At 36.5% G+C, this 20,959-nt stretch overlaps 1 protein-coding gene across 2 annotated transcripts in view; it reads right to left on the reverse strand.

The window, feature by feature from the left end:
• Nucleotides 1-20,959, reverse strand: part of taf2 (TAF2 RNA polymerase II, TATA box binding protein (TBP)-associated factor) — a 30,265-nt gene extending 9,306 nt beyond the window's left edge. For both annotated transcript variants that reach the window (XM_088928732.1, XM_088928731.1), the window contains exons 1-19: nucleotides 20,802-20,959; nucleotides 20,512-20,565; nucleotides 19,874-20,034; nucleotides 19,487-19,605; nucleotides 17,857-17,998; nucleotides 16,444-16,675; nucleotides 12,094-12,278; nucleotides 11,448-11,561; nucleotides 10,102-10,201; nucleotides 9,916-10,001; nucleotides 8,717-8,852; nucleotides 8,338-8,492; nucleotides 7,148-7,262; nucleotides 6,940-7,049; nucleotides 5,363-5,428; nucleotides 4,122-4,374; nucleotides 1,441-1,581; nucleotides 1,074-1,184; nucleotides 400-593 (exon numbers count right to left, since the gene is read on the reverse strand). In XM_088928732.1, the coding sequence (XP_088784858.1) occupies nucleotides 400-593; nucleotides 1,074-1,184; nucleotides 1,441-1,581; nucleotides 4,122-4,374; nucleotides 5,363-5,428; nucleotides 6,940-7,049; nucleotides 7,148-7,262; nucleotides 8,338-8,492; nucleotides 8,717-8,852; nucleotides 9,916-10,001; nucleotides 10,102-10,201; nucleotides 11,448-11,561; nucleotides 12,094-12,278; nucleotides 16,444-16,675; nucleotides 17,857-17,998; nucleotides 19,487-19,605; nucleotides 19,874-20,034; nucleotides 20,512-20,565; nucleotides 20,802-20,855 (2,528 nt within the window). In that variant the 5' untranslated portion in view covers nucleotides 20,856-20,959. The remainder of the gene's footprint in view (nucleotides 1-399; nucleotides 594-1,073; nucleotides 1,185-1,440; nucleotides 1,582-4,121; nucleotides 4,375-5,362; nucleotides 5,429-6,939; nucleotides 7,050-7,147; nucleotides 7,263-8,337; nucleotides 8,493-8,716; nucleotides 8,853-9,915; nucleotides 10,002-10,101; nucleotides 10,202-11,447; nucleotides 11,562-12,093; nucleotides 12,279-16,443; nucleotides 16,676-17,856; nucleotides 17,999-19,486; nucleotides 19,606-19,873; nucleotides 20,035-20,511; nucleotides 20,566-20,801) is intronic.

Consider the following 20,959-nt stretch of genomic DNA (forward strand, 5'->3'; position numbering starts at 1 on the left):
GAAACGGTTTTCACTGACCATCTTTTATGGAAACATCAATCTGACAACAGGTAACTAGTAGCAATTTTGTTAATTAGAGAAATCCTTACAGAATTGTTTTTGCCAAAGGACAAACTACGTCCTGCACAACAATTTGTAGTGGTATTTTCTGTGTTCCTCAAGAAACGTTGCTTCAAAGCAAAGATTATATCCGTGTTTCCCAAAAACCTGCATCTGTACACAAATGAAGACACCTATGGCGAAATTCATTGACAAAGTTTCTAGTGACTGGCGCTGTGTGCCTAGACGTGTCTCTTCTGATTTCATCCCATCAAATCCCCAAAGCACGTGGAGATGTGCCCCAACCAATGCACACTCATACTTTGTTTGATTTAAAAAAGATCAGCAGAATGTTGTTACCTAACAGTGATGGTGTTCCTGTAACTAGGAAGCAGCTTCTCCATGTTAAGGAAGCGTGTAATCTCCTCTAGAATAAGGCGGACATCAGCATTCAGGTTGTCCACAGTACGCACTTCATTATTGATACTGATGGCTGGAGTCAGGGAGTTGGCAAGGGCATCGATAAGCTCAGCACGGTAGTAATTATCAGAAAACTGAGGAGAGCAAAAAGGAAATTAAAGCAATTAGTACTTTATGCTCATTTGTCAATATGTCATTTGATAAGCCAAGACCGTGCTGTGTAATTCTACATTCCAAAGACTGTTTAATTTTACTATTGTTTGTAGTGTTTTCTTGCTAGATGCCTTCCCTGATTTCTATAATTTGCCCATAAGACCTGCTTAAACTAGTGTGGAAAATACTACCCATCCAACCGACAAATTCCTGTTTTCAAACTTGAACCTAATTTATTTTTAAAAATGCATTCAAAACTCTAGGCAAGAACAACAACCATTGTGGTCATCTGACTAATGAATCATATTGTTTTTTATTGTTGTGTAATGTACTTTTCTTCATAGTGTGTCTTTGTGTGGGGCAGGGATATAAAGTTCATTCCACTGGTGTGATTAGTACACTTTTTAAAAGAAGCAAAGCATGGAAGCAAAGACCGTAATGTTGAAAACGACTTTCCTCACCTTATTCTTCCGGTTGTCATTGTACTTAATGAGGTCTAAAATAAAGTTCAAAACCTCCTTTGGACATAGGCTGTGGACATCTCTGAGCAAAGCCATGGCAACAGGCATAGTCTAAAATCAGGTAGAAATGTAAAGTTTTAGAAAGCATACAGACACAATGCAAGTGTAAATCATGTATTAATGTATTAAGCAATAATGTTCAGGAAAAGCTTGACTTGTTTGAATTTGATGTTTTTGAATTTCACAAAAGTACATAGTGATAAACAGATCAAGCACACCAAGGCAGGCTGTACAAATAAATGAACTGATTAAAGGCTTAAAACATTGAGACCAAAGGACAATATTACACACAAATAATAAAAAATACCTTCTGTAGGAAGTAGCTCTGGAAGTTCATGAAGTTGTTAGTCTTCACAATGTTTGGACAACTCTTACAGCAAAACATCCTGGTGAAGAGAGACTTCATTGCAGGAGGTCCTGTCCAGGTGCTCACCATTGCATTGGCAATCTGTAATGAGTAATGAAAAACCTGAGCATATTACTCACCATTTTGCAATACATAACACATTGGGTGTTAAATTATTCATCTGAAACAGGACCAACTGCTATATTTACACAAGCCCAGACTTTTAATACATAGATTCTAACAGGTAAGAGTGGCTTGTAAGTCAACAATTGTTCTGCCCATCCTCACTAAAACAATTCATGACTTTTCAGTTTGTTCTTGTACCCTTGTTCAATTTTAGACTGCTCCCCTAAAGACCAAAACCACACAGACATGCAGATCTAAGCCTTTTCCATTGACTTAACAACATGCTATACGCAGCATATCTTCATCCATCCATTTTCAGTTTGCTGCTCCTGTAGAGAGCTACATCTAAGCATTTTTATTTGGGCAAATGTCCAATTAACTGATTAAAAGTTTGGCAACAGCGCCTGAGTAATACAGTTCCATTCAGCCCACACAATCAGAAGTATACAGGCTATGAACTAAAGTAGTGTCTAATAAAACACTTATGGCATGCAATATCATCAGAATAGAAGAAGACTCAGCTGAGTGGATCAAGCCTGTGACTCTTGTGTATGTATTTTCCATTATCACTGATAAATTTCAGAATGATATTATGTGAGAAACCTGTTTTATCCTTTAACTGACATAATAAAAAAGTGAAAAGGAATCGCAGTCTAAAGAAACAATCTGTGTGCTCTCCTATTTAAAGCTGCTTTGGGTGTCTTCCACTTACAAAAAAACCCCACATGAAATGTATTACCTTTATCTCTGGTTGTACAGATAACTGAAAATGTTCTCCTGATAAAATGTCAAGTTGCGCACACTTCCCATTACTGTCCCATTGTTTTCCGATGAGACAGAGCTCTTGAGAGATAATGAGCAGTGATGGAACAGCAAATGAAAGAACTTTACACTGACTATCAAATGTTAAGATAAAAGTTTGTTTCATCTACAGCTGGTTTGTGTTTAGGGTAGAAGAAAAGCACACTACACCTTCAACTTCGCCATTTTCAAACTTTGCTTATCAGTTCAAAATTCAAAGTAGGCATACTTGGAAAACATTTATTCCTTACATTTTTAATGCTGTTTTTGTATGATGAGTTAGACTCTAAACTGAGACTACCTTTAAAAGCCTTGCACTAGTAATTCTTTAAATGTAAACAATACAGTTTAGATTTAGTTAACAAACATTTTCAATCAATAGTTCAGCAAGGTTGCTAGCCAGCATTAGTAAAGAACTGTAAAACCACCATAAAGCCAAAGCATTACAAAGAGCATATTCCATCAACATTTTAAATCTTTTGGGGTTCTCTCTTAGCTTTTAAAGGATTGTCTCTCAGCTACAGGTAGATTGGCCAAGTTTTTAATTTAGAAAAAATTGCTTCTCTAAGGCAACAGATATTTGAAAGCCTTGTCTTTAAAACCGTAGTGCTAGTCAACCTTTCCATTTCAATTATAAAGAAAATAACATATTCAGATACTGAGTGCCACATACAGAGTGCAGGCTGGTAATAAAAAGAATTCCAAAGAACAGTTTTTTTGTTCTAGGACTGTCCAGAACAATAAGGCTAGAAACAAGATAATTAGAATCCCTGACTACTTTTGAAGTCTTACCGCTGTTAATTTAGTAAAACAAGCAGCTGGCATGTATCCATTTGCTCATTAGGAGCCTGAATATGCCTCTCACTTATACTATATATATGTAGGATGTTGTCCTTGAAAGTAGAAAAACAAAAGTTCAGTAGTGCAAACTGTTTTAAACTTTCTGAACCCTTCCACCTGTTCTACTTTTGCAGTGAGCAAACTGTGCTTTCAATAGACAAGGAATTACGGATATACACTTAGAGAACAACTTAAATGAACACAGCCTTTCAATTAGGAATATGCTGGGGTTGAGGAAACTGGCAGACATTTTATAAACCCTTTTGAAGCAAAATTAATCTTTCCTACTGTTTGAAAAAAAGCTTGACATACTGTATAGTATTGCCGTAAAAATAAAAAATTCCTGATTTAGACAAATCATTTACAAAAAATATCATGGGAGACATTTTTAACAAAGTAATGCTGCACACCATCACAGATGCTGGTGATGGTGGGTGAATGAATCAAGCCATGTGAAAATCTTTTAAACTACATTACTGTTGTGCTAGTGCTCACATCGTACAAAATCGTGGCCAAATTTCCCATTGGCCCTTACCAATCATGGCCTCCTAATAACCCCTATCTATGAATTGGCTTCATTACTCTGCTCTCCTCCCCACTGATAGCTGATGTGTGGTGAACGTTCTGGCACACTATGGCTGCCGTCGCATCATCCAGGTGGGGCTGCACATTGGTGGTGGTGGAGGGGAGTCCCCATTACCTGTAAAGCGCTTTGAGTGGAGTGTCCAGAAAAGCGCTATATAAGTGTAAGCAATTATTATTATTATTATTATTAATTAAAACCACGGTCTTTCATTCTTTTTTGTCTTCACATCAAAATTAGTCACCACAGGCAATGCAAGGATGGGTAGAAGTATCATAATGAAATATCTTACCTTGGCAAGGCAGAAGCAAGCCTGCATCCTGACCTTGTAGAAGCACTGCTCTTGTTCCAGAATGTCTGTGAGGGCTAGTCGGGATGCTGGGGTAGGGAATTTCTCCAGGGCTGAAATGGCTTCTTCCTGAGCCACAACATCTCTTTCATAACGCAACTGGTATTGCCACATGAAGTCAGCCTGTTCAAACTCTACCTTTCTTAAAATCGACATGTCTGGGTCTATCCTTATCCACAGCAGAGGGGAGTCTGCACTGCGAATTTGAAAGAAAAGTGCATTTCAGTTCTTCCACGCTATTATATATGATTTGGTTTTTAAGCTATTTTTCCAAAATGTTGACAATCAGTAAAACTAAGGTTTGATGTTTCTCATCCAGGTCAAATACAAAAATGATAAGAATCACAAATTACAAATTTATGTTTGATGAAACCTTGTTGGACAAAGGCTTCTGTTGTCTCCTCAGAGGAGACAGAGGCTTCAGAGCCTTCTTTGATCAAATACTAGTCCTGCTTTTTTCAGACTGGAAAGTGGGTTGATGTTTTGCTTCAATATTAACAATACTAACCAATGTTTATTAACTACTTTTTTACATCTATCAGCAGGCTGAGATCACCTTTGACAGAGAATTCTTTAAAAAAATGATCAAATGCAATAAGTAAAGTCAACCGAGCTCTTCCAAGCAGTATCTTCCATGACTTTTTTTTTTTACAAATTATCTTAAAGCTCATCTTTCAGAAGGTTGCAGCCTGGAATCTTATTATAAATCAATCTTATTCCTGCAAAGATACTTCAGATGTGGAACACATACAGAAGATACACGCTACAATGCATTATTGTAGTCATCCCTTTCATATCTACTGAACCTTACCTTCAAATAAAACTCCTACATCTCATTTTTAAGACCAGAACCCTGCATATCAAACGACAACAGAAACCAGAATCCTGCTAAGGAGAGACCAGGTGACTCTTAATCCATTCTCACCAGGCAGATGCTCCTCTCCCTATGTCAGAGTTGAGGCACAATAGCCAGAGAGCCGTCCTGACCCTGCCCTTGCCTGTGCTGCTCTGTTTTCTGTAGAAAATAATAAGCCTGAAAAATTAAGCTTGCCTTTTTTTTCCTTAACCTGCTTCAATTCATTTATACAGGTTAGTTTAAGAGAATCCATCAAGACAAAAATATGTGTTAGCCAGTTTTTGGGGCCCTCCCAGAGGACCCTGTGCTAAGACTACAAACAACTTACTCCATTGCAGACAAGTCCATGTCCACTTCTTCTCCATTCATCAGTGGGATCTTCTTTTTCTTGTTTCTAAAATGATAAAAACCTTTAATACTTTTAGACACAAAAAAACACTCTGATTGTACTCCCAAGTGTTTCACTGACAAAGACTTTAGAAACTGAAACAAGACATGCCTGTTGGTACTGATAATAAACAAGTGAACATTGAAATCTTTGGAACAGCAGACCCTAAGCTATTAAACAAATTAGAAAAAAGAAAAAATGAAATAAGTTACCAGGATTACCAACATAATGCCATACATAAAAGAGGGGACCAAACTGAACCTGTAACTAAAGGTCAGTCAGCATAATACACACATCACCTAAAATACTACAGTTGATCACTACAGACAAGTTATATAATTTTACATCAGTGTTATTTTGGAGGACTGTCAACATGTTATGGAGACGGAGATGTGGCTTAACAAATCTTCTTGATTAGATTGTATTAAGGGACAAATTTAGGGTGGCAGGACCGTGAAAGCCAAAAGTCAAATTTAGCCAGAACTGCAGCATTTAAATTCTAGATTTACAATTCTATGGGAAGTAGATAATATTTTGGTTTAAAGTGTCATCCAAAAGAGGAGACTTCCTTCAGTACTGTATCCCTGGTATATAAGTATATGTGGCCATTGGTTTGGAAATTCTGGACTAGGGACAAGAGTTCCATCTACTGGTCCACCAAAACCTTGCAGCAGCAATTTATTGGGTCACGAATTAAGAAAAACAGTCTATAAAGTGCTAGGTTCGCTGTCATAGCATCATCATAAACTAAAAAAGTACAGTCTGTATTGTACCACTTTTCTATATTGTTATACCACTTGATGTCAGTGATGATGTAAATATATGTTGTCATATTCCATGGCATAAGAACATCTTAAGGGTGAAATAGGCATGTTTAGCTTATATCACTTACTGTTTCATAGAAGTGTAAGTGAAGCATTCCGGGACAGAATATTCAATAATAGTAACAGAGGAATTATCTGAATTATAGATTAAACACACATTTTCTTTACAAAATATAGTAAAGCCTTAAAGGGTTCATGTAACCTTTCAATATTTTAGATATTTTTACTGATCATGATCCCCAAATGGTTTAATATGATACAATAATTTTACAAAATGACTGGGGGACCTATTTTCAATTAAACGTGTCCTAACAATACCCTTATCCTTGGAGCAGATGTTAACAATTCACTTATGTAAACATGTGCCTGTCAGTTCAGAGCCATAACAGATTTGTTCTTCGTGAAAGCAAATCGTGTTAGAACATATACCACAGACCTTGTCATGGAAGTCTGTTCAGCGGCTCAAGAAACATTAGAGAAAGTAATAATAATCCAGTAAATGATTTTTTAACATGAACATTCTAGATCTTTTGGGGGCTAACAAAAGTATTCACATTATAGTATATCAGTATTATAGTAACATTTTAAGTATTCATAAAACCAGGAAAATTGACATTACACAGGAAGCCTAGCCATAAAGCCTTACCATAAATAATACTAGCAACCTAAAAGCGAAGGATTGACTGCTTTTACCTTCTGCTCTTGGAATGACATGGGATATCATGTTTCAGGCTGTTTTCTTCGATCTGTAACGTGTGGTTGAAGGATCCGTCCAGTTCCTGCACTGTCACTTTAATGGGGCCCTTGAAAGAGACATGTAATTGTAAGAGGAAAATCCATTCACATGCCACAAGAAAGTATTATTTCTAAAAAATCATTTTTTTAATTAAAAAAATCTTACCACGTATTTTTGAGTGCCTGATGATGTATAGTCCTGCTTTATTTCTAATTCAAGCACATTTCGTTTCCTATTGAATGCAAAGCTGCCAAAAAACTTCACAACTGCACTCTGATCTCTGAGTCAGTTAATTAAGGATAATGCGGGATTTTTTCCAAAGCCTGCAGAACCACTTCCAATGAAAATTATATTCTAGAATATCTAATGTACATTTTCATAAAATAGTTAACATATGGGATGAAAAACTCCAAACACGTTATTGGTGCTAAACATATAAGCAAAGCATAATGAAAACATCATGGCCTCTGGCCTGAAGGCCTCACATGCAGAAACTTGAAAATTCTTAGAAGCAATGTTCCCCTTTCTAACTTCCTAGAAGGGCTGTTTTGCTGCCACGGGACCAGGACGGCTTGCCATCATTGACGGAATTCTGAATTCTGGATTGTACCAGCAAATTCTAGAGGAGAATGTCAGGGTATCCGTCCATGAACTGAAGCTCAACAGAAGGTGGGTCTTGCAGCAAGACAAAGACCCTAAACACACCAGTCAGTCTACCAAAGAATGGTTGAAGTAGAAGAAATTTCACATTTTGGAATGGCCAAGTCAAAGTCCTTAATCCAATAGAAATGTTGTGTCAGGACCTGAAGCAGGGAGTTCATGCAAGAAAGCCCACCAACATCACGGAGTTGAAGTTTCTAGCACCACTGTAAGCTATAGGCTTGCTATGCAGAGCATTGAATTTTGCATGCCTGCTACAAATTCAGATTTTAATCTATTAAGACCCTGTTTTTTTTTTCAATTTTCATTGCTTCTGCCAATATGGATGCAATTTCAATTAAAATACTGCCTTTAAATACATTCTAAAGAAACTTAAAACATTTGGGCTTTTATTGAAATGTGACTATTACATGAATAACATTTTGGAACCAACTTAAGACAAATTCTTTAGAGTAATGTTCAATAAAAAAATGAATGAGAAATTACTATCCTTTGAAAAACATTAAGTGCAGCTTTTTACTTAACTGGGCTCACAAGGGAGACTGAATCATATAAAAATGGTTTTGGAACAACAAAAGGAGCGTGGTACATAGATGACTGGACTAAGATCAGGAGAATGAAACTGAGGTTTGTTGGCTGAATTGTACTCTGTGCTTGTTGCGTGATGAACCAGTCTCAAGATTTAAAAAGGATACACCCATTGCTTTATCAATGGCCCAATGTCCTTCCCAGAGACATTAGAAATAGATTTCAGAAATCCTGATGTTGACACCAGCATCTGACTCCACATGTGAGACTGGAACTTCTGAGATGATGCAGTGCTGGCCAAACTGAGAAGTTTGTTGAAAACCTTCAAAATAAGATTTTAGAATTAGTTAACCTAAGTTTAAAAATACAAACAAAACCCTCCCCCAAAAAACAGGGAACATTTTGTACCAATATAAAAAGTACAGTCATTGGCCTGTTGTCGTCCTAAGAAAATGTCTTTTTCCTCCAATGATTCAAACACTTAATTTAGCAGTTCTCAAATGTCAAAGTAGTATTTGTCAAGACAGAGGTCACTGCTATACTCACCTGTAACATGAACTCCATGCTGATTCTGTTTTCTATCAGCCTCATGACAAGGTGTGCTTTACACTGGAACATCTTATAGTACTCCCAGGACAAAGTGTGGGGGTGTTTTATTGAGAAATGCAGGTGTGGACTGGGACTGCAAAATTCAAAGTCATTATAGTATAGTTAAAAAATACAGATCTCAACTAAGCCACAAGTCAGGGGACTGCACAAACAATACCACTAAGCCTTGATATCCTGATTTTGTGGTAAAAATTCAGCACCACCTATTTTTTAAAATGTTTCACCTAAAAATCCAGGAGGCACATTACTTCAACATAAACAGTTTAATTTGAATTTGAGTTGGCTTTTATTTTTTAAGAGATCCCAAGTATATAGAAATTAAAGCAGAAGCAAACCTTTTCAGACATTAGGAAACAAATCTGTGCAGGTCGAAATAAAATATGTGAAAATGAACATAGATCTTTATATTAAGACAGATGGATTTGAATGTAAAATAACCTGTCCAGGTTAGGTACTGAAAAGTTTTGATTTGGCACAAACAGCAGAAGTGGCCAGGTGTTTATGAAAGATCCATAACTATATAAGAAAAGATTTTTACTACTGCACTCAAACCTCAAGACTCAAATCAAAATAAGCACCCTGAAAAGATATAAAGACTCTGAGGCACAATGAAAAAAGTCTATGTTTTACATCAATAGCCAGCTGAGTATATTGTAAATATTAAGCAAGTTGTTTTTTTGATTCTGTAAATAGTATTGATCCATGTAACAGCAAAGGTGCTCAGCGTTTGGTAATTCAGTTACAACTGTCAAAATGTGTTAAGAACACATATAAACAGTCATTCAAAAAGACAGCTTGAATACTTCATTTACATTTTCTCATTTACATGTTTTCTATCTATATCTATTTGTTTTAATATTGTGTTCTCTTTGTGCATTAGAAATATTTTTTACATTTTCTTATAATTTTCTTGACTTTCTAAAACAATACTGAACTGAAAAGCACTTACAAATGCATTTACATGTAGATAAGTCGCTGATACTCCAGTCTATTAATTTTAAAATTCTTAAATTCTTTATTTATTATTTCACATCCATACATGATAAATCCTCTTATAAGGAAGCGTATTAATTCAAGCTAAGGACTGTCTGGATAAAGGGCTTAATGATTTCTTGTGAAATGTGTAAGAGACTTACTTATCCTTCTCTTTGCCAGCACAAAATGCTGGATGCAGTAAAACCCCGCCAGTCTTCAACTCGTACTCCACAATTTTGTCTAGCTCCTTCAAATCAAATTAAAAACAGATTATACGTCAAGACTGTCGAAAAGTCTAGTAACATAGTAACGTAGCCTATGGTAATAATGTCATAATGCGCACCAACCTCTTTGATCCAGTGTCGGTACTCATTCACACCAAAAGTCTTCTTCAGGTACAGACCATAAATGTATCCCGAGATCCCCTTGAGAACCCATTCATCAGACCTTTAGAACACATACAAAAAACAATTAGGCCTTCTTTTATATACAGAACTTTAACTTCAGCCACAATCAGGAAACATATCTACTTTTCACACTTCATAAATTCATTATCAATTGTGTTTTTGAAAAAGAAAACAACAACATCCCTAATATACTATGGTTAGCAATACATTATTATATATCATTAAGATATAGGCATATTATATATCATTAAGAAATTAAAGATTCAGGAAACTTTCACTGGTCAATCTGAGATTGCAATGAGAATACCTTGCATGACTTTCCATCACTTACGCTTGGAAAAAGTATATTAAGAGTTAAAAGGCCTCCAGAACAGCTGTTATATAATCACACATTTGTGGGGCCACAATTAAACCCCTATGGACAACTTTATGGGGAATCAACACAATTCAAGTCATATGAAAAACACAGATAAAAACTGATTAAAAACAGAGCTGTTACCAAGACTAATTAATGACATTTAGATACCTCTGAAATTACAGTCTTGTGTGGCCAGCTATTCTTTTTACGTTACTAACCTAAAATTTAAACTGAGAGACTTGAAGAAGAGATACTGTAGTTAACCAAATGAAATCTTAGCAAAGTTTCAATCCTTAAACAAGGTTTAATTCTTTTGAAAGGAACTCTCAAAATAATTTCTACACTTCAGTTACAATAACTAAACGTCTTTCTACACTTTCTACACAGCAGAAACCCTGCTCCTTAGACCTCCATGGTACTAATTTTAATTGCAGACATCAGGGGATTCAAACCGCATAATTAATGTTAAACATGTGAATGGGCCCAATACAAAAAGCAACAGCATTCAATCAGCCAGCTGGTGCTCGATCAGTATAAACAGGCAAGCTCATACATCTGATTCAAGTTTTAAAACACACAAAAGACAACATGTCTATTGTTCAATGATCAAACATTTGGATAAGAGTTCTCTTATGAAATTACAGCATATTACAAGTAATATCCAAAAAGCCAGACCACAGACCAATATGATGATGTTAGTCTTGATTTTGAACATTGAATTATTTGAACTACCATATTACGTACAGGTAAAAATCACACAAATAACAAACATCAAAACTGCCAACTATTGAGTTCAAACACTTGAAAACCTTCCATAGAAAGGGTTACGTGCCCAAAGACATAAAGTTCCATGCCTAAATTTCTAGTGTGCATTCCCAGTCCTAATTTCTTGCTCAAGCTGGTTTACACTGTGTCTCAAATTACTCACCAGGACATTCGGGATATAAAGCAGCCAAAAAACTGCTGGGCCAAGGCTTGAGCTAAACAGCGTCTGGTCAGGGGGGTCTGGTCTATAATCATTGCACTGTGCAGAAGATTTGTACTGAAAGCAGGGGGAAACATGAAAAACAAGCACTGGGTTTCAAAACAAGGTCAGCATCAATAAATGTAAAAAGGCAAAAACAAGCCATTAACAGATGAGAACACACGTTGCCATAGTGTTCTATTGCTTTGCTTCTGTCCCTTACAAAACTGTATCTCTATATGGCACTAAACTGAAGACAGCTTTGTTCAACACCTGTTCATTAAACCAAAAGGAAAATCATTACACTGCAGTATTTTCAAGGAGAATACATAACCAAATTTCTCCATCCCACATACAACATTAGCTGAAATACCAAATACACACTCAAAATAAAACAGATTTCTAATATTTTTAGCAAAACAAGGGCAGTGCCAGACTTGGGGGGAGTGTAGAGGCAGAAACTGGTTTTAACTTGATTACAAAGGGGAGCAATAATTTTTTCAAGTCTTCTTTTTGGCTGGGTTGTATAATTTGACTGAAATCAAGAAACTGAGCCAAGAGCAAGAGCAAACAAGCACGGACATTAAAAGCACACCTGTCTGGTAAATACCTGAATATGCTCATAGACGCATATGATGACACCTGGACATAGGCCTCGTCGACAAACACAGTCTTGAAGCAGGAGTACGGATAGCGACAGGTAAGTATCTCCTCAAAGAATTCAAAGATCTCATGAAGGAAGGACATGGAGTGTTTGAGCAATGGTAAGAGCTGGGGCAAACAGAAATGGGTGACCTGAAAAAAACAAAGAACAAGCTGCACAACTGTTGTTGGCACATAATTCACCTCAAATTAATTATTCAGTAAAATTACCTGCATCTTCGCAACTTTGCAGCATATTTCTAGATAACTTTAGCTTCAAGATCAACAACATCCAGCATCACATTCTCTCCAGAAAACATATCATTTCCATACCTCCTTCCTGCTTGCCTAAATTTACTGGTTCCCTTATTTCTAACTTCTCTCTTCTGACTCTACATCAAGTAAACTGGTTTCACATATGAAATCCACCACCTGTATATTAGATTCCATTCCCACCCTATTTCAGTCCTGTTTCACTTCTCTTTGCCACATTGTCCACAATATACGTCCTCAAAACTTCCGTTATTACCCCCGTGCCAAAAAAAACAAACATGTCTCTAGACAATCTAAACAATTTTCACCCCATCTCCAACTTACCCTTTCTTGCAAAAAGTCTAGAAAATGGTGTTATAGTTCAGTTAAATAACAACGCCATTGTAAATAACTTCTTTGAACACAATCTGGTTTCTGACAGCACAGAAACTGCCCTGGTCAAAGTCGCTAACGATCTTCTAATAGCTTCTGATTCTGGTTCTATTTCTATCCTCATTCTTCTTGATCTTAGTGCTGCTTTCAACACTGTTAACCATGATATCTTACTTTCTCGTCTTGAGACTGTATCTGGAGTTTCTGATACTGCTCTCAAATGTTCTCAAACTCTTACCTCACTGATCGCTCTCTTGGTGGATTTAGGTCTGAAATTGGACTCGTTAAGTCTGGTGTTCCTCAGGGCTCAATACTGGGCCCCCTACTTTCCAGTATATTCTACATCCATACCAAACCTGACACTGATGTGGCTGTCTCTTTTCTAATTGTGTCTCCGACATGAAAACATGAATGACCCAAAATTTCCTTCATCTAAACTGTGACAAGACTGAAGTCATGCTTATTGACACCTTCCATCAACCTTTTAAAGCCAATGCTGTAACCCTATCTGTGGATGACACTGTATTTGAATTTCAGTCTAAATTGAAAAACCGGGGAGTGATATTTGATTCAGGCTTGATATTTGACCCGCAACATATTGTCAAAACATCTTTCTTTCACCTCATAAATATCGCTAGATTATGTCCTATTGTATTGCTAACCGTGGCTAAAAAGCTGATCAACACATTTGTCTGCTCCCGAATTGAGTACTGTAACACTCTACACACTGGGGTTTCTAAATCCACATTGAACAAACTCCAGTATGGCCAAAATTCGGCAGCAAGAATACTGACGAAGTCTAGTGCAAGTGATCACATTACTCCTATCCTGGAGTCCTTGCACTGGCTTCCTGTCAAGTTTTGTGTCGACTTCAAAATCCTCATGCTCACCTATAAGGCTCTGCACGGCCTGGCACCTCAGTTCCTGTCTGAGCTACTATCACCTTACTTCCCACCTTTCAACCTTCATTCTTCTAATTCAAGCCTCCCATCTGTCCCCCAAACCCGTCTACACTCTATGAGTGATAGGGACTTCTCCTGTTATGCCCCAAAGCTCCGGAACTCTATTCCCAAGGATATCAGAGTGTCACCTTCTCTAAACGCCTTCAAACCTAGACTCAGAACCTTCTTCTTTAGAAGAGCCTGGTTCTGTTCTTTACCCCTCTGCTCCTACTGTATTCAATACTGTCTCCTCTCATTGTATATTCTCATTGATGTACATTTTTTTACTGTTGTTGTTGTCATTCTGTAAAGCACTTTGAGAAGCCACCTTTAAAGGCCCTATATAAATAAAGTTTATTATTATTGTTGTTAAAATTAGGCTCATATCTCAGGGTTCCCCACACAATAGGGTAAACATCTTGCAAGGAGTTAACAATGACCACCAAGAAGTCAACTTCAGAACCAATGAGGAAACAAGGATGCAAGAGGAAGCAAACAGAAACTGAAAAAAGGCATTTGTTTTTCACAGTTGTGTCTAAAACACACTGCACGGCTATGCCTTTGAAGCTCATTATCTGGTATTCCAAAGAACACAGTTTTACACTACTAGCACCCAAATGAGCATATACATAGCCCTCCATATGTTCTTATTAACTATGAAATCAGTCAATTCTCTGAATCCTAGAAAAATGTGATTTTTTTAAAACTAGCTGAAGTTTCTCTAATGATCAGTGTTGATGAAAATTACTTTTAAAACCTAATCCATTACATTCACAATAAACCTGTGTAAGGAGTTGTTTTTAAAAATGAACATAAAAGTGGAGGAAAATAATTTTAAAAATCATCAGTTATAGTGATTTAAGCAGTGCGTGTACAATTACAATGTAAAATAATACATTACTTCTGAAAAGTAATATAACCACTTATTTTAAAAAGTTATCTTGAGAACAAGTAACTTGGAAGTATAACAGACTACTGTTTAAAAGTTCATGACATGAAGGTAAACTTCCCCTAGTTTTAGCGTATAACTTTTTGTATTATAAAAATAGCTCTGGGAGATTGTCACTTTATGAAATTACAGTGAAATTCTCGAGCCGTCTCATTAAGTTAGTGTATGATTTATGTTGCTTATTTTGGAAGACAAATACATAATGTATGAGAGTCAGCGAATATTATTAGATTTTCCCTTTTCTTAAATCAGAATGCATTTGGATCTGTGGTACACTACTCCCACTACTGGCAATTAATGGAAGTGGTGAAAGTATCAATTTTTAGGCAGTATCCTAACTTATTTAATATTTTACATTTCTTTCCATTCTTTGTTAAATATGCAAGCATTTACTTATGTTTTGTTTTTTTTGTGAAGTTTAGAAATGAACAATTATTTTTATTATACCCTTTCCATTTCACTTTATATGCACAAAAAGTAATTAGATCTCTTTAATAATTGGGAAATTCAACTGTACCAAGGTATTGCTTTTTAAATGAAGTAACAGTTAAATAAAAACAATTAGATGAAAGGGAAATACGTTAATATTATTTTGCAAAACTTAAAACATTTTTTAAAAACTTGGAGTACTGAAATTACTCAAAATTTGGGCTCACTGTTAGCAATAGAAGAGTACCTGTGCTTCAAATATTTTTTAAAACTACGTTCCCTTAAAATTTAATTATAGTCTCCCCAAAAAGATTACATGTACTTAAAACTTATATACCGATGTATATAAATTTCAACACATATCCCATTTACATGTTTGGTTTAAAGTTTTTTTTTCTAGTGATCTTATCTTTGAAGACTGACCTTCTCTTAATATAAAAAATCATTGCTCCACAAATGAACCCCTGAATCTCCCAATCAGGAGCCAGGAGATACAGATCCCAACCTAGTTTTAGTTTTAATAGGAAAAGAAGAAAAACATGTAGGCCACCATGAAAATCCGAGTTTGTTACATAATTCTGACATTTTGTGACACGTAAAAATACAGCTTGCAGTGGACTGTCCTGATACACTGCTAGAAATGGTGGTAGGTGCACAAGATTGCAAGATTTGCAAGTTCATTGATAAATTAAGTAGGGTCCTGACTATAGTTATAAATACCATTTAAATTTGAAAGTGTATGGACTACCTTGCAATGGGACAAAATATAAAATAAGAAATAATCTTGATTTTGTTATTTGATCAGAATTTTCTTTTTATTTGTCAGCTTAGGGCCTGATTATGTGGTTAGCTGTCCATTTTGATGGGTAAAACATCAAATGTATGTATAATGTAGCTGTTAGGGGTACAGACCCCTAGGGTTTGAGAATTCACATCCTAGGTGGGACACTGCTGCAGTACCCTTCCATGTGCTTTGTAAGGCACTTTGAAGAAAGGCATTGGTATATCAATTGATAGCAACAGATGAATAACACAGTAATGTAAGGCCCTTCAGACTGCAAATCAGTTTCAGTTATACTCTTCATTAATATATTTGTAGCATGGTACAGTATTTTAAAATGCCTGCAATGCTCTGCCTCTAGATTTGAGGGCAAATGGCCAAAATTTCATGACGGTACACATAGCTGCACCTCGAGTTAAGGCTCACAAATTGTTACTAAAATACCCATGCAAGTTTTCAGAAACCTGTTTTTCTTGTTCAAAATCAAAAAAACATCAGGGAATTAGAAAAGGACGTTAGAAGTCAAATCTAAAACTAGATACACCTCATTTTAAATATCCTTGATCGAAGTACCTCGTGCATATATGGGTCCACAAGGATCTCAAAGGGCCCCACAGCAAGGGAAATGTTCGGTGCTGCTGTGGGGATCGGCAGCATGTAGTGGAAAGTTTTCTTCCTCATGTCATGAGTGTAGATCGTTTCAACCAGATCTCCACAAGACACTGCTACCATTGAGGCATCCACTGTGAACTCAAGCTTCCAGGTGCAGAGCTCAGAGTAGGAATCCACACAGGGAAACCAGAACCTGAAACAAAAAAAAAACAGGAACCTCAGATAAACTGAAGCCATGTCCCACCAGCATGAGAACCAAGAATACGATCTGGACCTTCACACAAACTCCACTGAACAGACACCAATGTAAACTGAAGCTCAAAGGCAATTACTGGCTTTGTAAAAAAACTATCTTACAACACAGGCAAAAAGATTAACACCCAGGTGAACTATTTATAAATCCCATCTTTTGAGGCCATTTTCAGAGGCCTCTGGTGGGAGACCCATAAGTTTTCATTACACAACCTGCCACAACTGGAAAATGAAGAAAAACATTTCTTAAGTGATTTGGATTTTCTATAAGGATCTAAGCAACAACCTAATTCTTAACTGACAGCATTGGAAGTTTTCCACCCTTTGTGATTAAAGCATATACAGCAAACCCTTGGTTTAAAGGACTTATAGGGGGAATTGCAGAAAGTCAATTAAATCATGAATTACATTTTGTCTTCCCCAAAACACAATACTATATGAGAAATATATATACAGTATGTTTACTGGATCGTTTGACTTTTTTTTACAACTGCAATTAACACAGTCAAGGAAAATGTTTCCCTCTCCTTTTATATCATAAATAAAGAAGATCTTTATTTCATGTGCTTTAAATACACTAAAGTATAAGAAACACAAAAAACACACCAATTGTAAGCAACTGAACTACCCATATAGCACACCCCTGATATTCTTGAATTTAAACGTACGTAGTATTGGTTTTTACTTTGTTTATTTGTGTATTTCATCGTTAGTTAGATTTCACAGACATAATTCACCTTTAGCAGATTTTGTCCATTAAATCCCAAGTCCATTAAACCGAGGGTTTACTATACTACATTTACATTTTTCCCCACTGTTTGGCAAGGTAGCCAGTGATGACTTTCATGTCCTTTTGTGAAAAACACATTAATGACAATATAGATGATTATTTACAGGCTGTAAAAGGATTTCCTTGAATTGGTGATGGACAAAAAGCGACAGGTCTGTAAGTGATCAGTATGATGATTTAAAGATAGAGATTCACACTGTCAGTCACAGGCTCTCTGATTTTTCACAGCAATGGAAAACAAGCGTTCCAATAATATGCATTATGGGAATCCTACTCTGAAAAATAAATGTTGTCAAAAGCAACTGTGGTCTGGTTGCCAAAATTAACCTCACCTTGTAGAATTTTGGTATCCACATGAGAAGACATGGGCTCCTCTCTCTGCCAAACTGCCTTCCACGTCAGGCACCACAAAGTGAAGCCCTCCTTTCGGCTGGTCCAAGGAAAACTCAATGTACACTTTCAGCACCTTCATTTCTGAAATTAAGGCAAAGTGGGCTTCAGAACCACCTGTTCTTAGACGATTTTGACACGTTAAACAGGATTACAATCAGGTGTTAAGCAAAACTAATGTTATATAAAAATGTATTACACAGAAGGCTATAATATTGGTAATGTTTATTTTTTGTTACTTTTGCAAGTTCGAAAATTTTATGATTGACAAAAACCATATTGGTCCAAGTGTCGTTTTTCTTCCCTCCAACTGTGAACATCTTAAAATGTCACCCTACCATAGAAGCTGAAATTTATGATAATCTCATTGCTACACATCTTTCTCCCAAACAATGGGTAAAGTGATAAATTGGTATTATGAAGATATGAAGTCCCGAGTAATCCAACCTAGACTATGTGGGGTCCCTCAGCTCTATACTACGCATTACTTTCAAACCCCTGAAGCGAAGACGTTTCGACAGTTTAGCGCAATTTTAATTTTGCTATGTAGAAAGTTCATATGGATCTACAGACTTAATTTGTCTAAATTTCAAAACAGAAAAATCAAAAAACAACACTACAAATATCAGAGTACACACAGCGAAAGAAAGAAAAAAGGGACTAACGAGTTTATATGATAAAGAAAATCATCTGACAATGACCTACACTAGCTACTTTTGTAAATTAATGCAACTAAGTAAAATCTGAGGATCTCTCACTCCCCAGCCAGCCTTGTCTGATAGATTTTTCAAGTTCAAGTTCATTGTCATTATACTCATATACAGGTATATGGTATAACAAAATGCTATTTAGCTAGCGCTCAGACAATAAGTAGTACAAAAAACAACAATACAATTGTATAAGAAAAGAAAGACAGAGACAACAGGCAGTGTGCAAAACAACAACAGGTAACAGGTAATGTGCAAAATCATACATCAACAGAATGAAATAAAGGATAGAAAATTATGGGGAGTGAGCTTCTTGACATGTGAGGTAGAGGTAGATTTCAAGTAGTTTTTGGTAAGAAAGAAGGCACTGTGAGGTTCAGATCGTAGGCGAGAGAGGCTGGGAGTTTAATAGTTTGATAGTGCGGGGGTAAAAACTGTCTCTGAGTCTGATAGTCCGGGCCCGAAAGCTCCGGTACCGTTTTCCACATGGTAGAGGGTCATACAGTCACATTTCTGCAGTCACACCAGCAATATCCAAGCACACGTAAACCAAATCTTTCCAAAAGCTCTCCATTACAAGAAAATACCGAAGTGTTGTAGGTAGGGATAGGCTTCTCTCTGGCTACATCTGTGACAGAGTGGAACAGGAACCTTTTAGTTCTAGACAGTTCTTCATCCAGAACCATCCAGAATGTGGCGATTACTCTAGAACCCAATCTGACTTTGCTGGTGTGCTAGATAGCCAGACCAAGGCACGAGTTTCACTCCTTACTGTATTCGTACCAGCACTACAATCAGGAAAATCAGCTTTCTGGGCTACGGGTCTGACGAATGCAAGGAAAACAAAAATAGTTTTTAATCTTACCATCGCCTTGCTTCCAAAGTTCCGACGGGACCTTGATGCAGAGCTCTCCATTCCCACCATCAGGATCAACAGCACTGACTGCTGCAGCATAGGCACTGGAGAAGTAATTCAAGTTCCTCCTGGAATGCAGTAAGCAGTGGGGGAAAACAACAGTGGAGCTATTTTGCATGGCGGGTCTCTCCGTATGTTTTACATGCAGTCTAAATATCACAGAGGTGGCACTTCAACTGAAAAAGGGACCAACAAAAAGCTGACTCCCTGAGATTCCTGGTGAAACTGGTGGAACAATTAACAGCAAATGAATAATTAAAATGGAACCAAAAGATTTACTCTCATTAGTCAGCCTTCTCACTTTTGTAAACCCCATTCTCCAAAAAAAGCACTTACTGTTTTGATTCATGGTGACACACTTCCAGTGTTGGGTCATTGTAGATAAACGGAGCCTCGAGATCATTCACTCGTACCCTGTATATTCTGCACTGTTTGCTATTGAGCTTTATCCGGTTTAGATTGGCCACAGTTGGAAAGATTGTCAGCTCCACATGGCCCTATGAAAAGAAGGAAAAGATTTAAATTTAGTGCATGAATAGTAACAATCTCTGTGAATTTAATGATCACCAAACACAAAACTCTAAAACTTTACAAAAGCATGACTGACCGGAGATCACAACTTAATGCAAAAACCATCTGACAACGCAATGCATGGTAACTGTATGTGTAATATATTTTAAAAAGTTTTCCACAACTTGCAAATAAAATTAGAACTAACTCTTAGTGTTAAAGATTTTAACCGGTCTCTTCTGAATCTGCAGCATTTTGAAGGTTCGTGCCAAGCTGGATACATTCTTTAATGCTTACTAACACTTAAATAACTGTATTAAGATTTTCAACTAAAAATAAAGCTGTATTTAAGCAAACAGCTCATTATAAAAAAACGAAGTCGGTGTTTAAACGAGTTACTGCATTATTAAACAACATGGTCAATGATCAAACCCTGCATGGTGAAAGTAAATCGATCTACTTACAATGACAGATTTTCGCTGAAAGTTAATGTTGTTGATGCAGACCACCTGATGGGTTGTATAAAAACAAAAACACTTCTATAAAAATAAACAAAATACATATTTTTAACAACTCCTGAAACATCCATGTATTTACAAACCCAGTGACAACTATAACGTGAACGAGTTCCACGAATATTTGAATTAAAAAACATGCAACACGATACAGTTGTCCAGTTAAATGTCATTAACAAGACACGCACAACAAAACACCAAGTATTTAAACATCACCATAATAATAAATTGGATACTTATAATTTGTATGGTCGTGGACTTTCGAATCCCTTGTCGCCTTTCTTCCTATTCATTCTGCAGTTTTAAAAAATGCTATCGATAAAAAAGGTTCAGGTTGCTTATATTATCTCGGAAACATTATACACCGTTTAACACTGTCGCATTTCTTCCGTGTGGC

The sequence above is a fragment of the Atractosteus spatula genome, chromosome 12 (assembly GCF_055471065.1).
Source record: "Atractosteus spatula isolate fAtrSpa1 chromosome 12, fAtrSpa1.hap1, whole genome shotgun sequence".
Lineage (NCBI taxonomy): Eukaryota > Metazoa > Chordata > Actinopteri > Semionotiformes > Lepisosteidae > Atractosteus > Atractosteus spatula.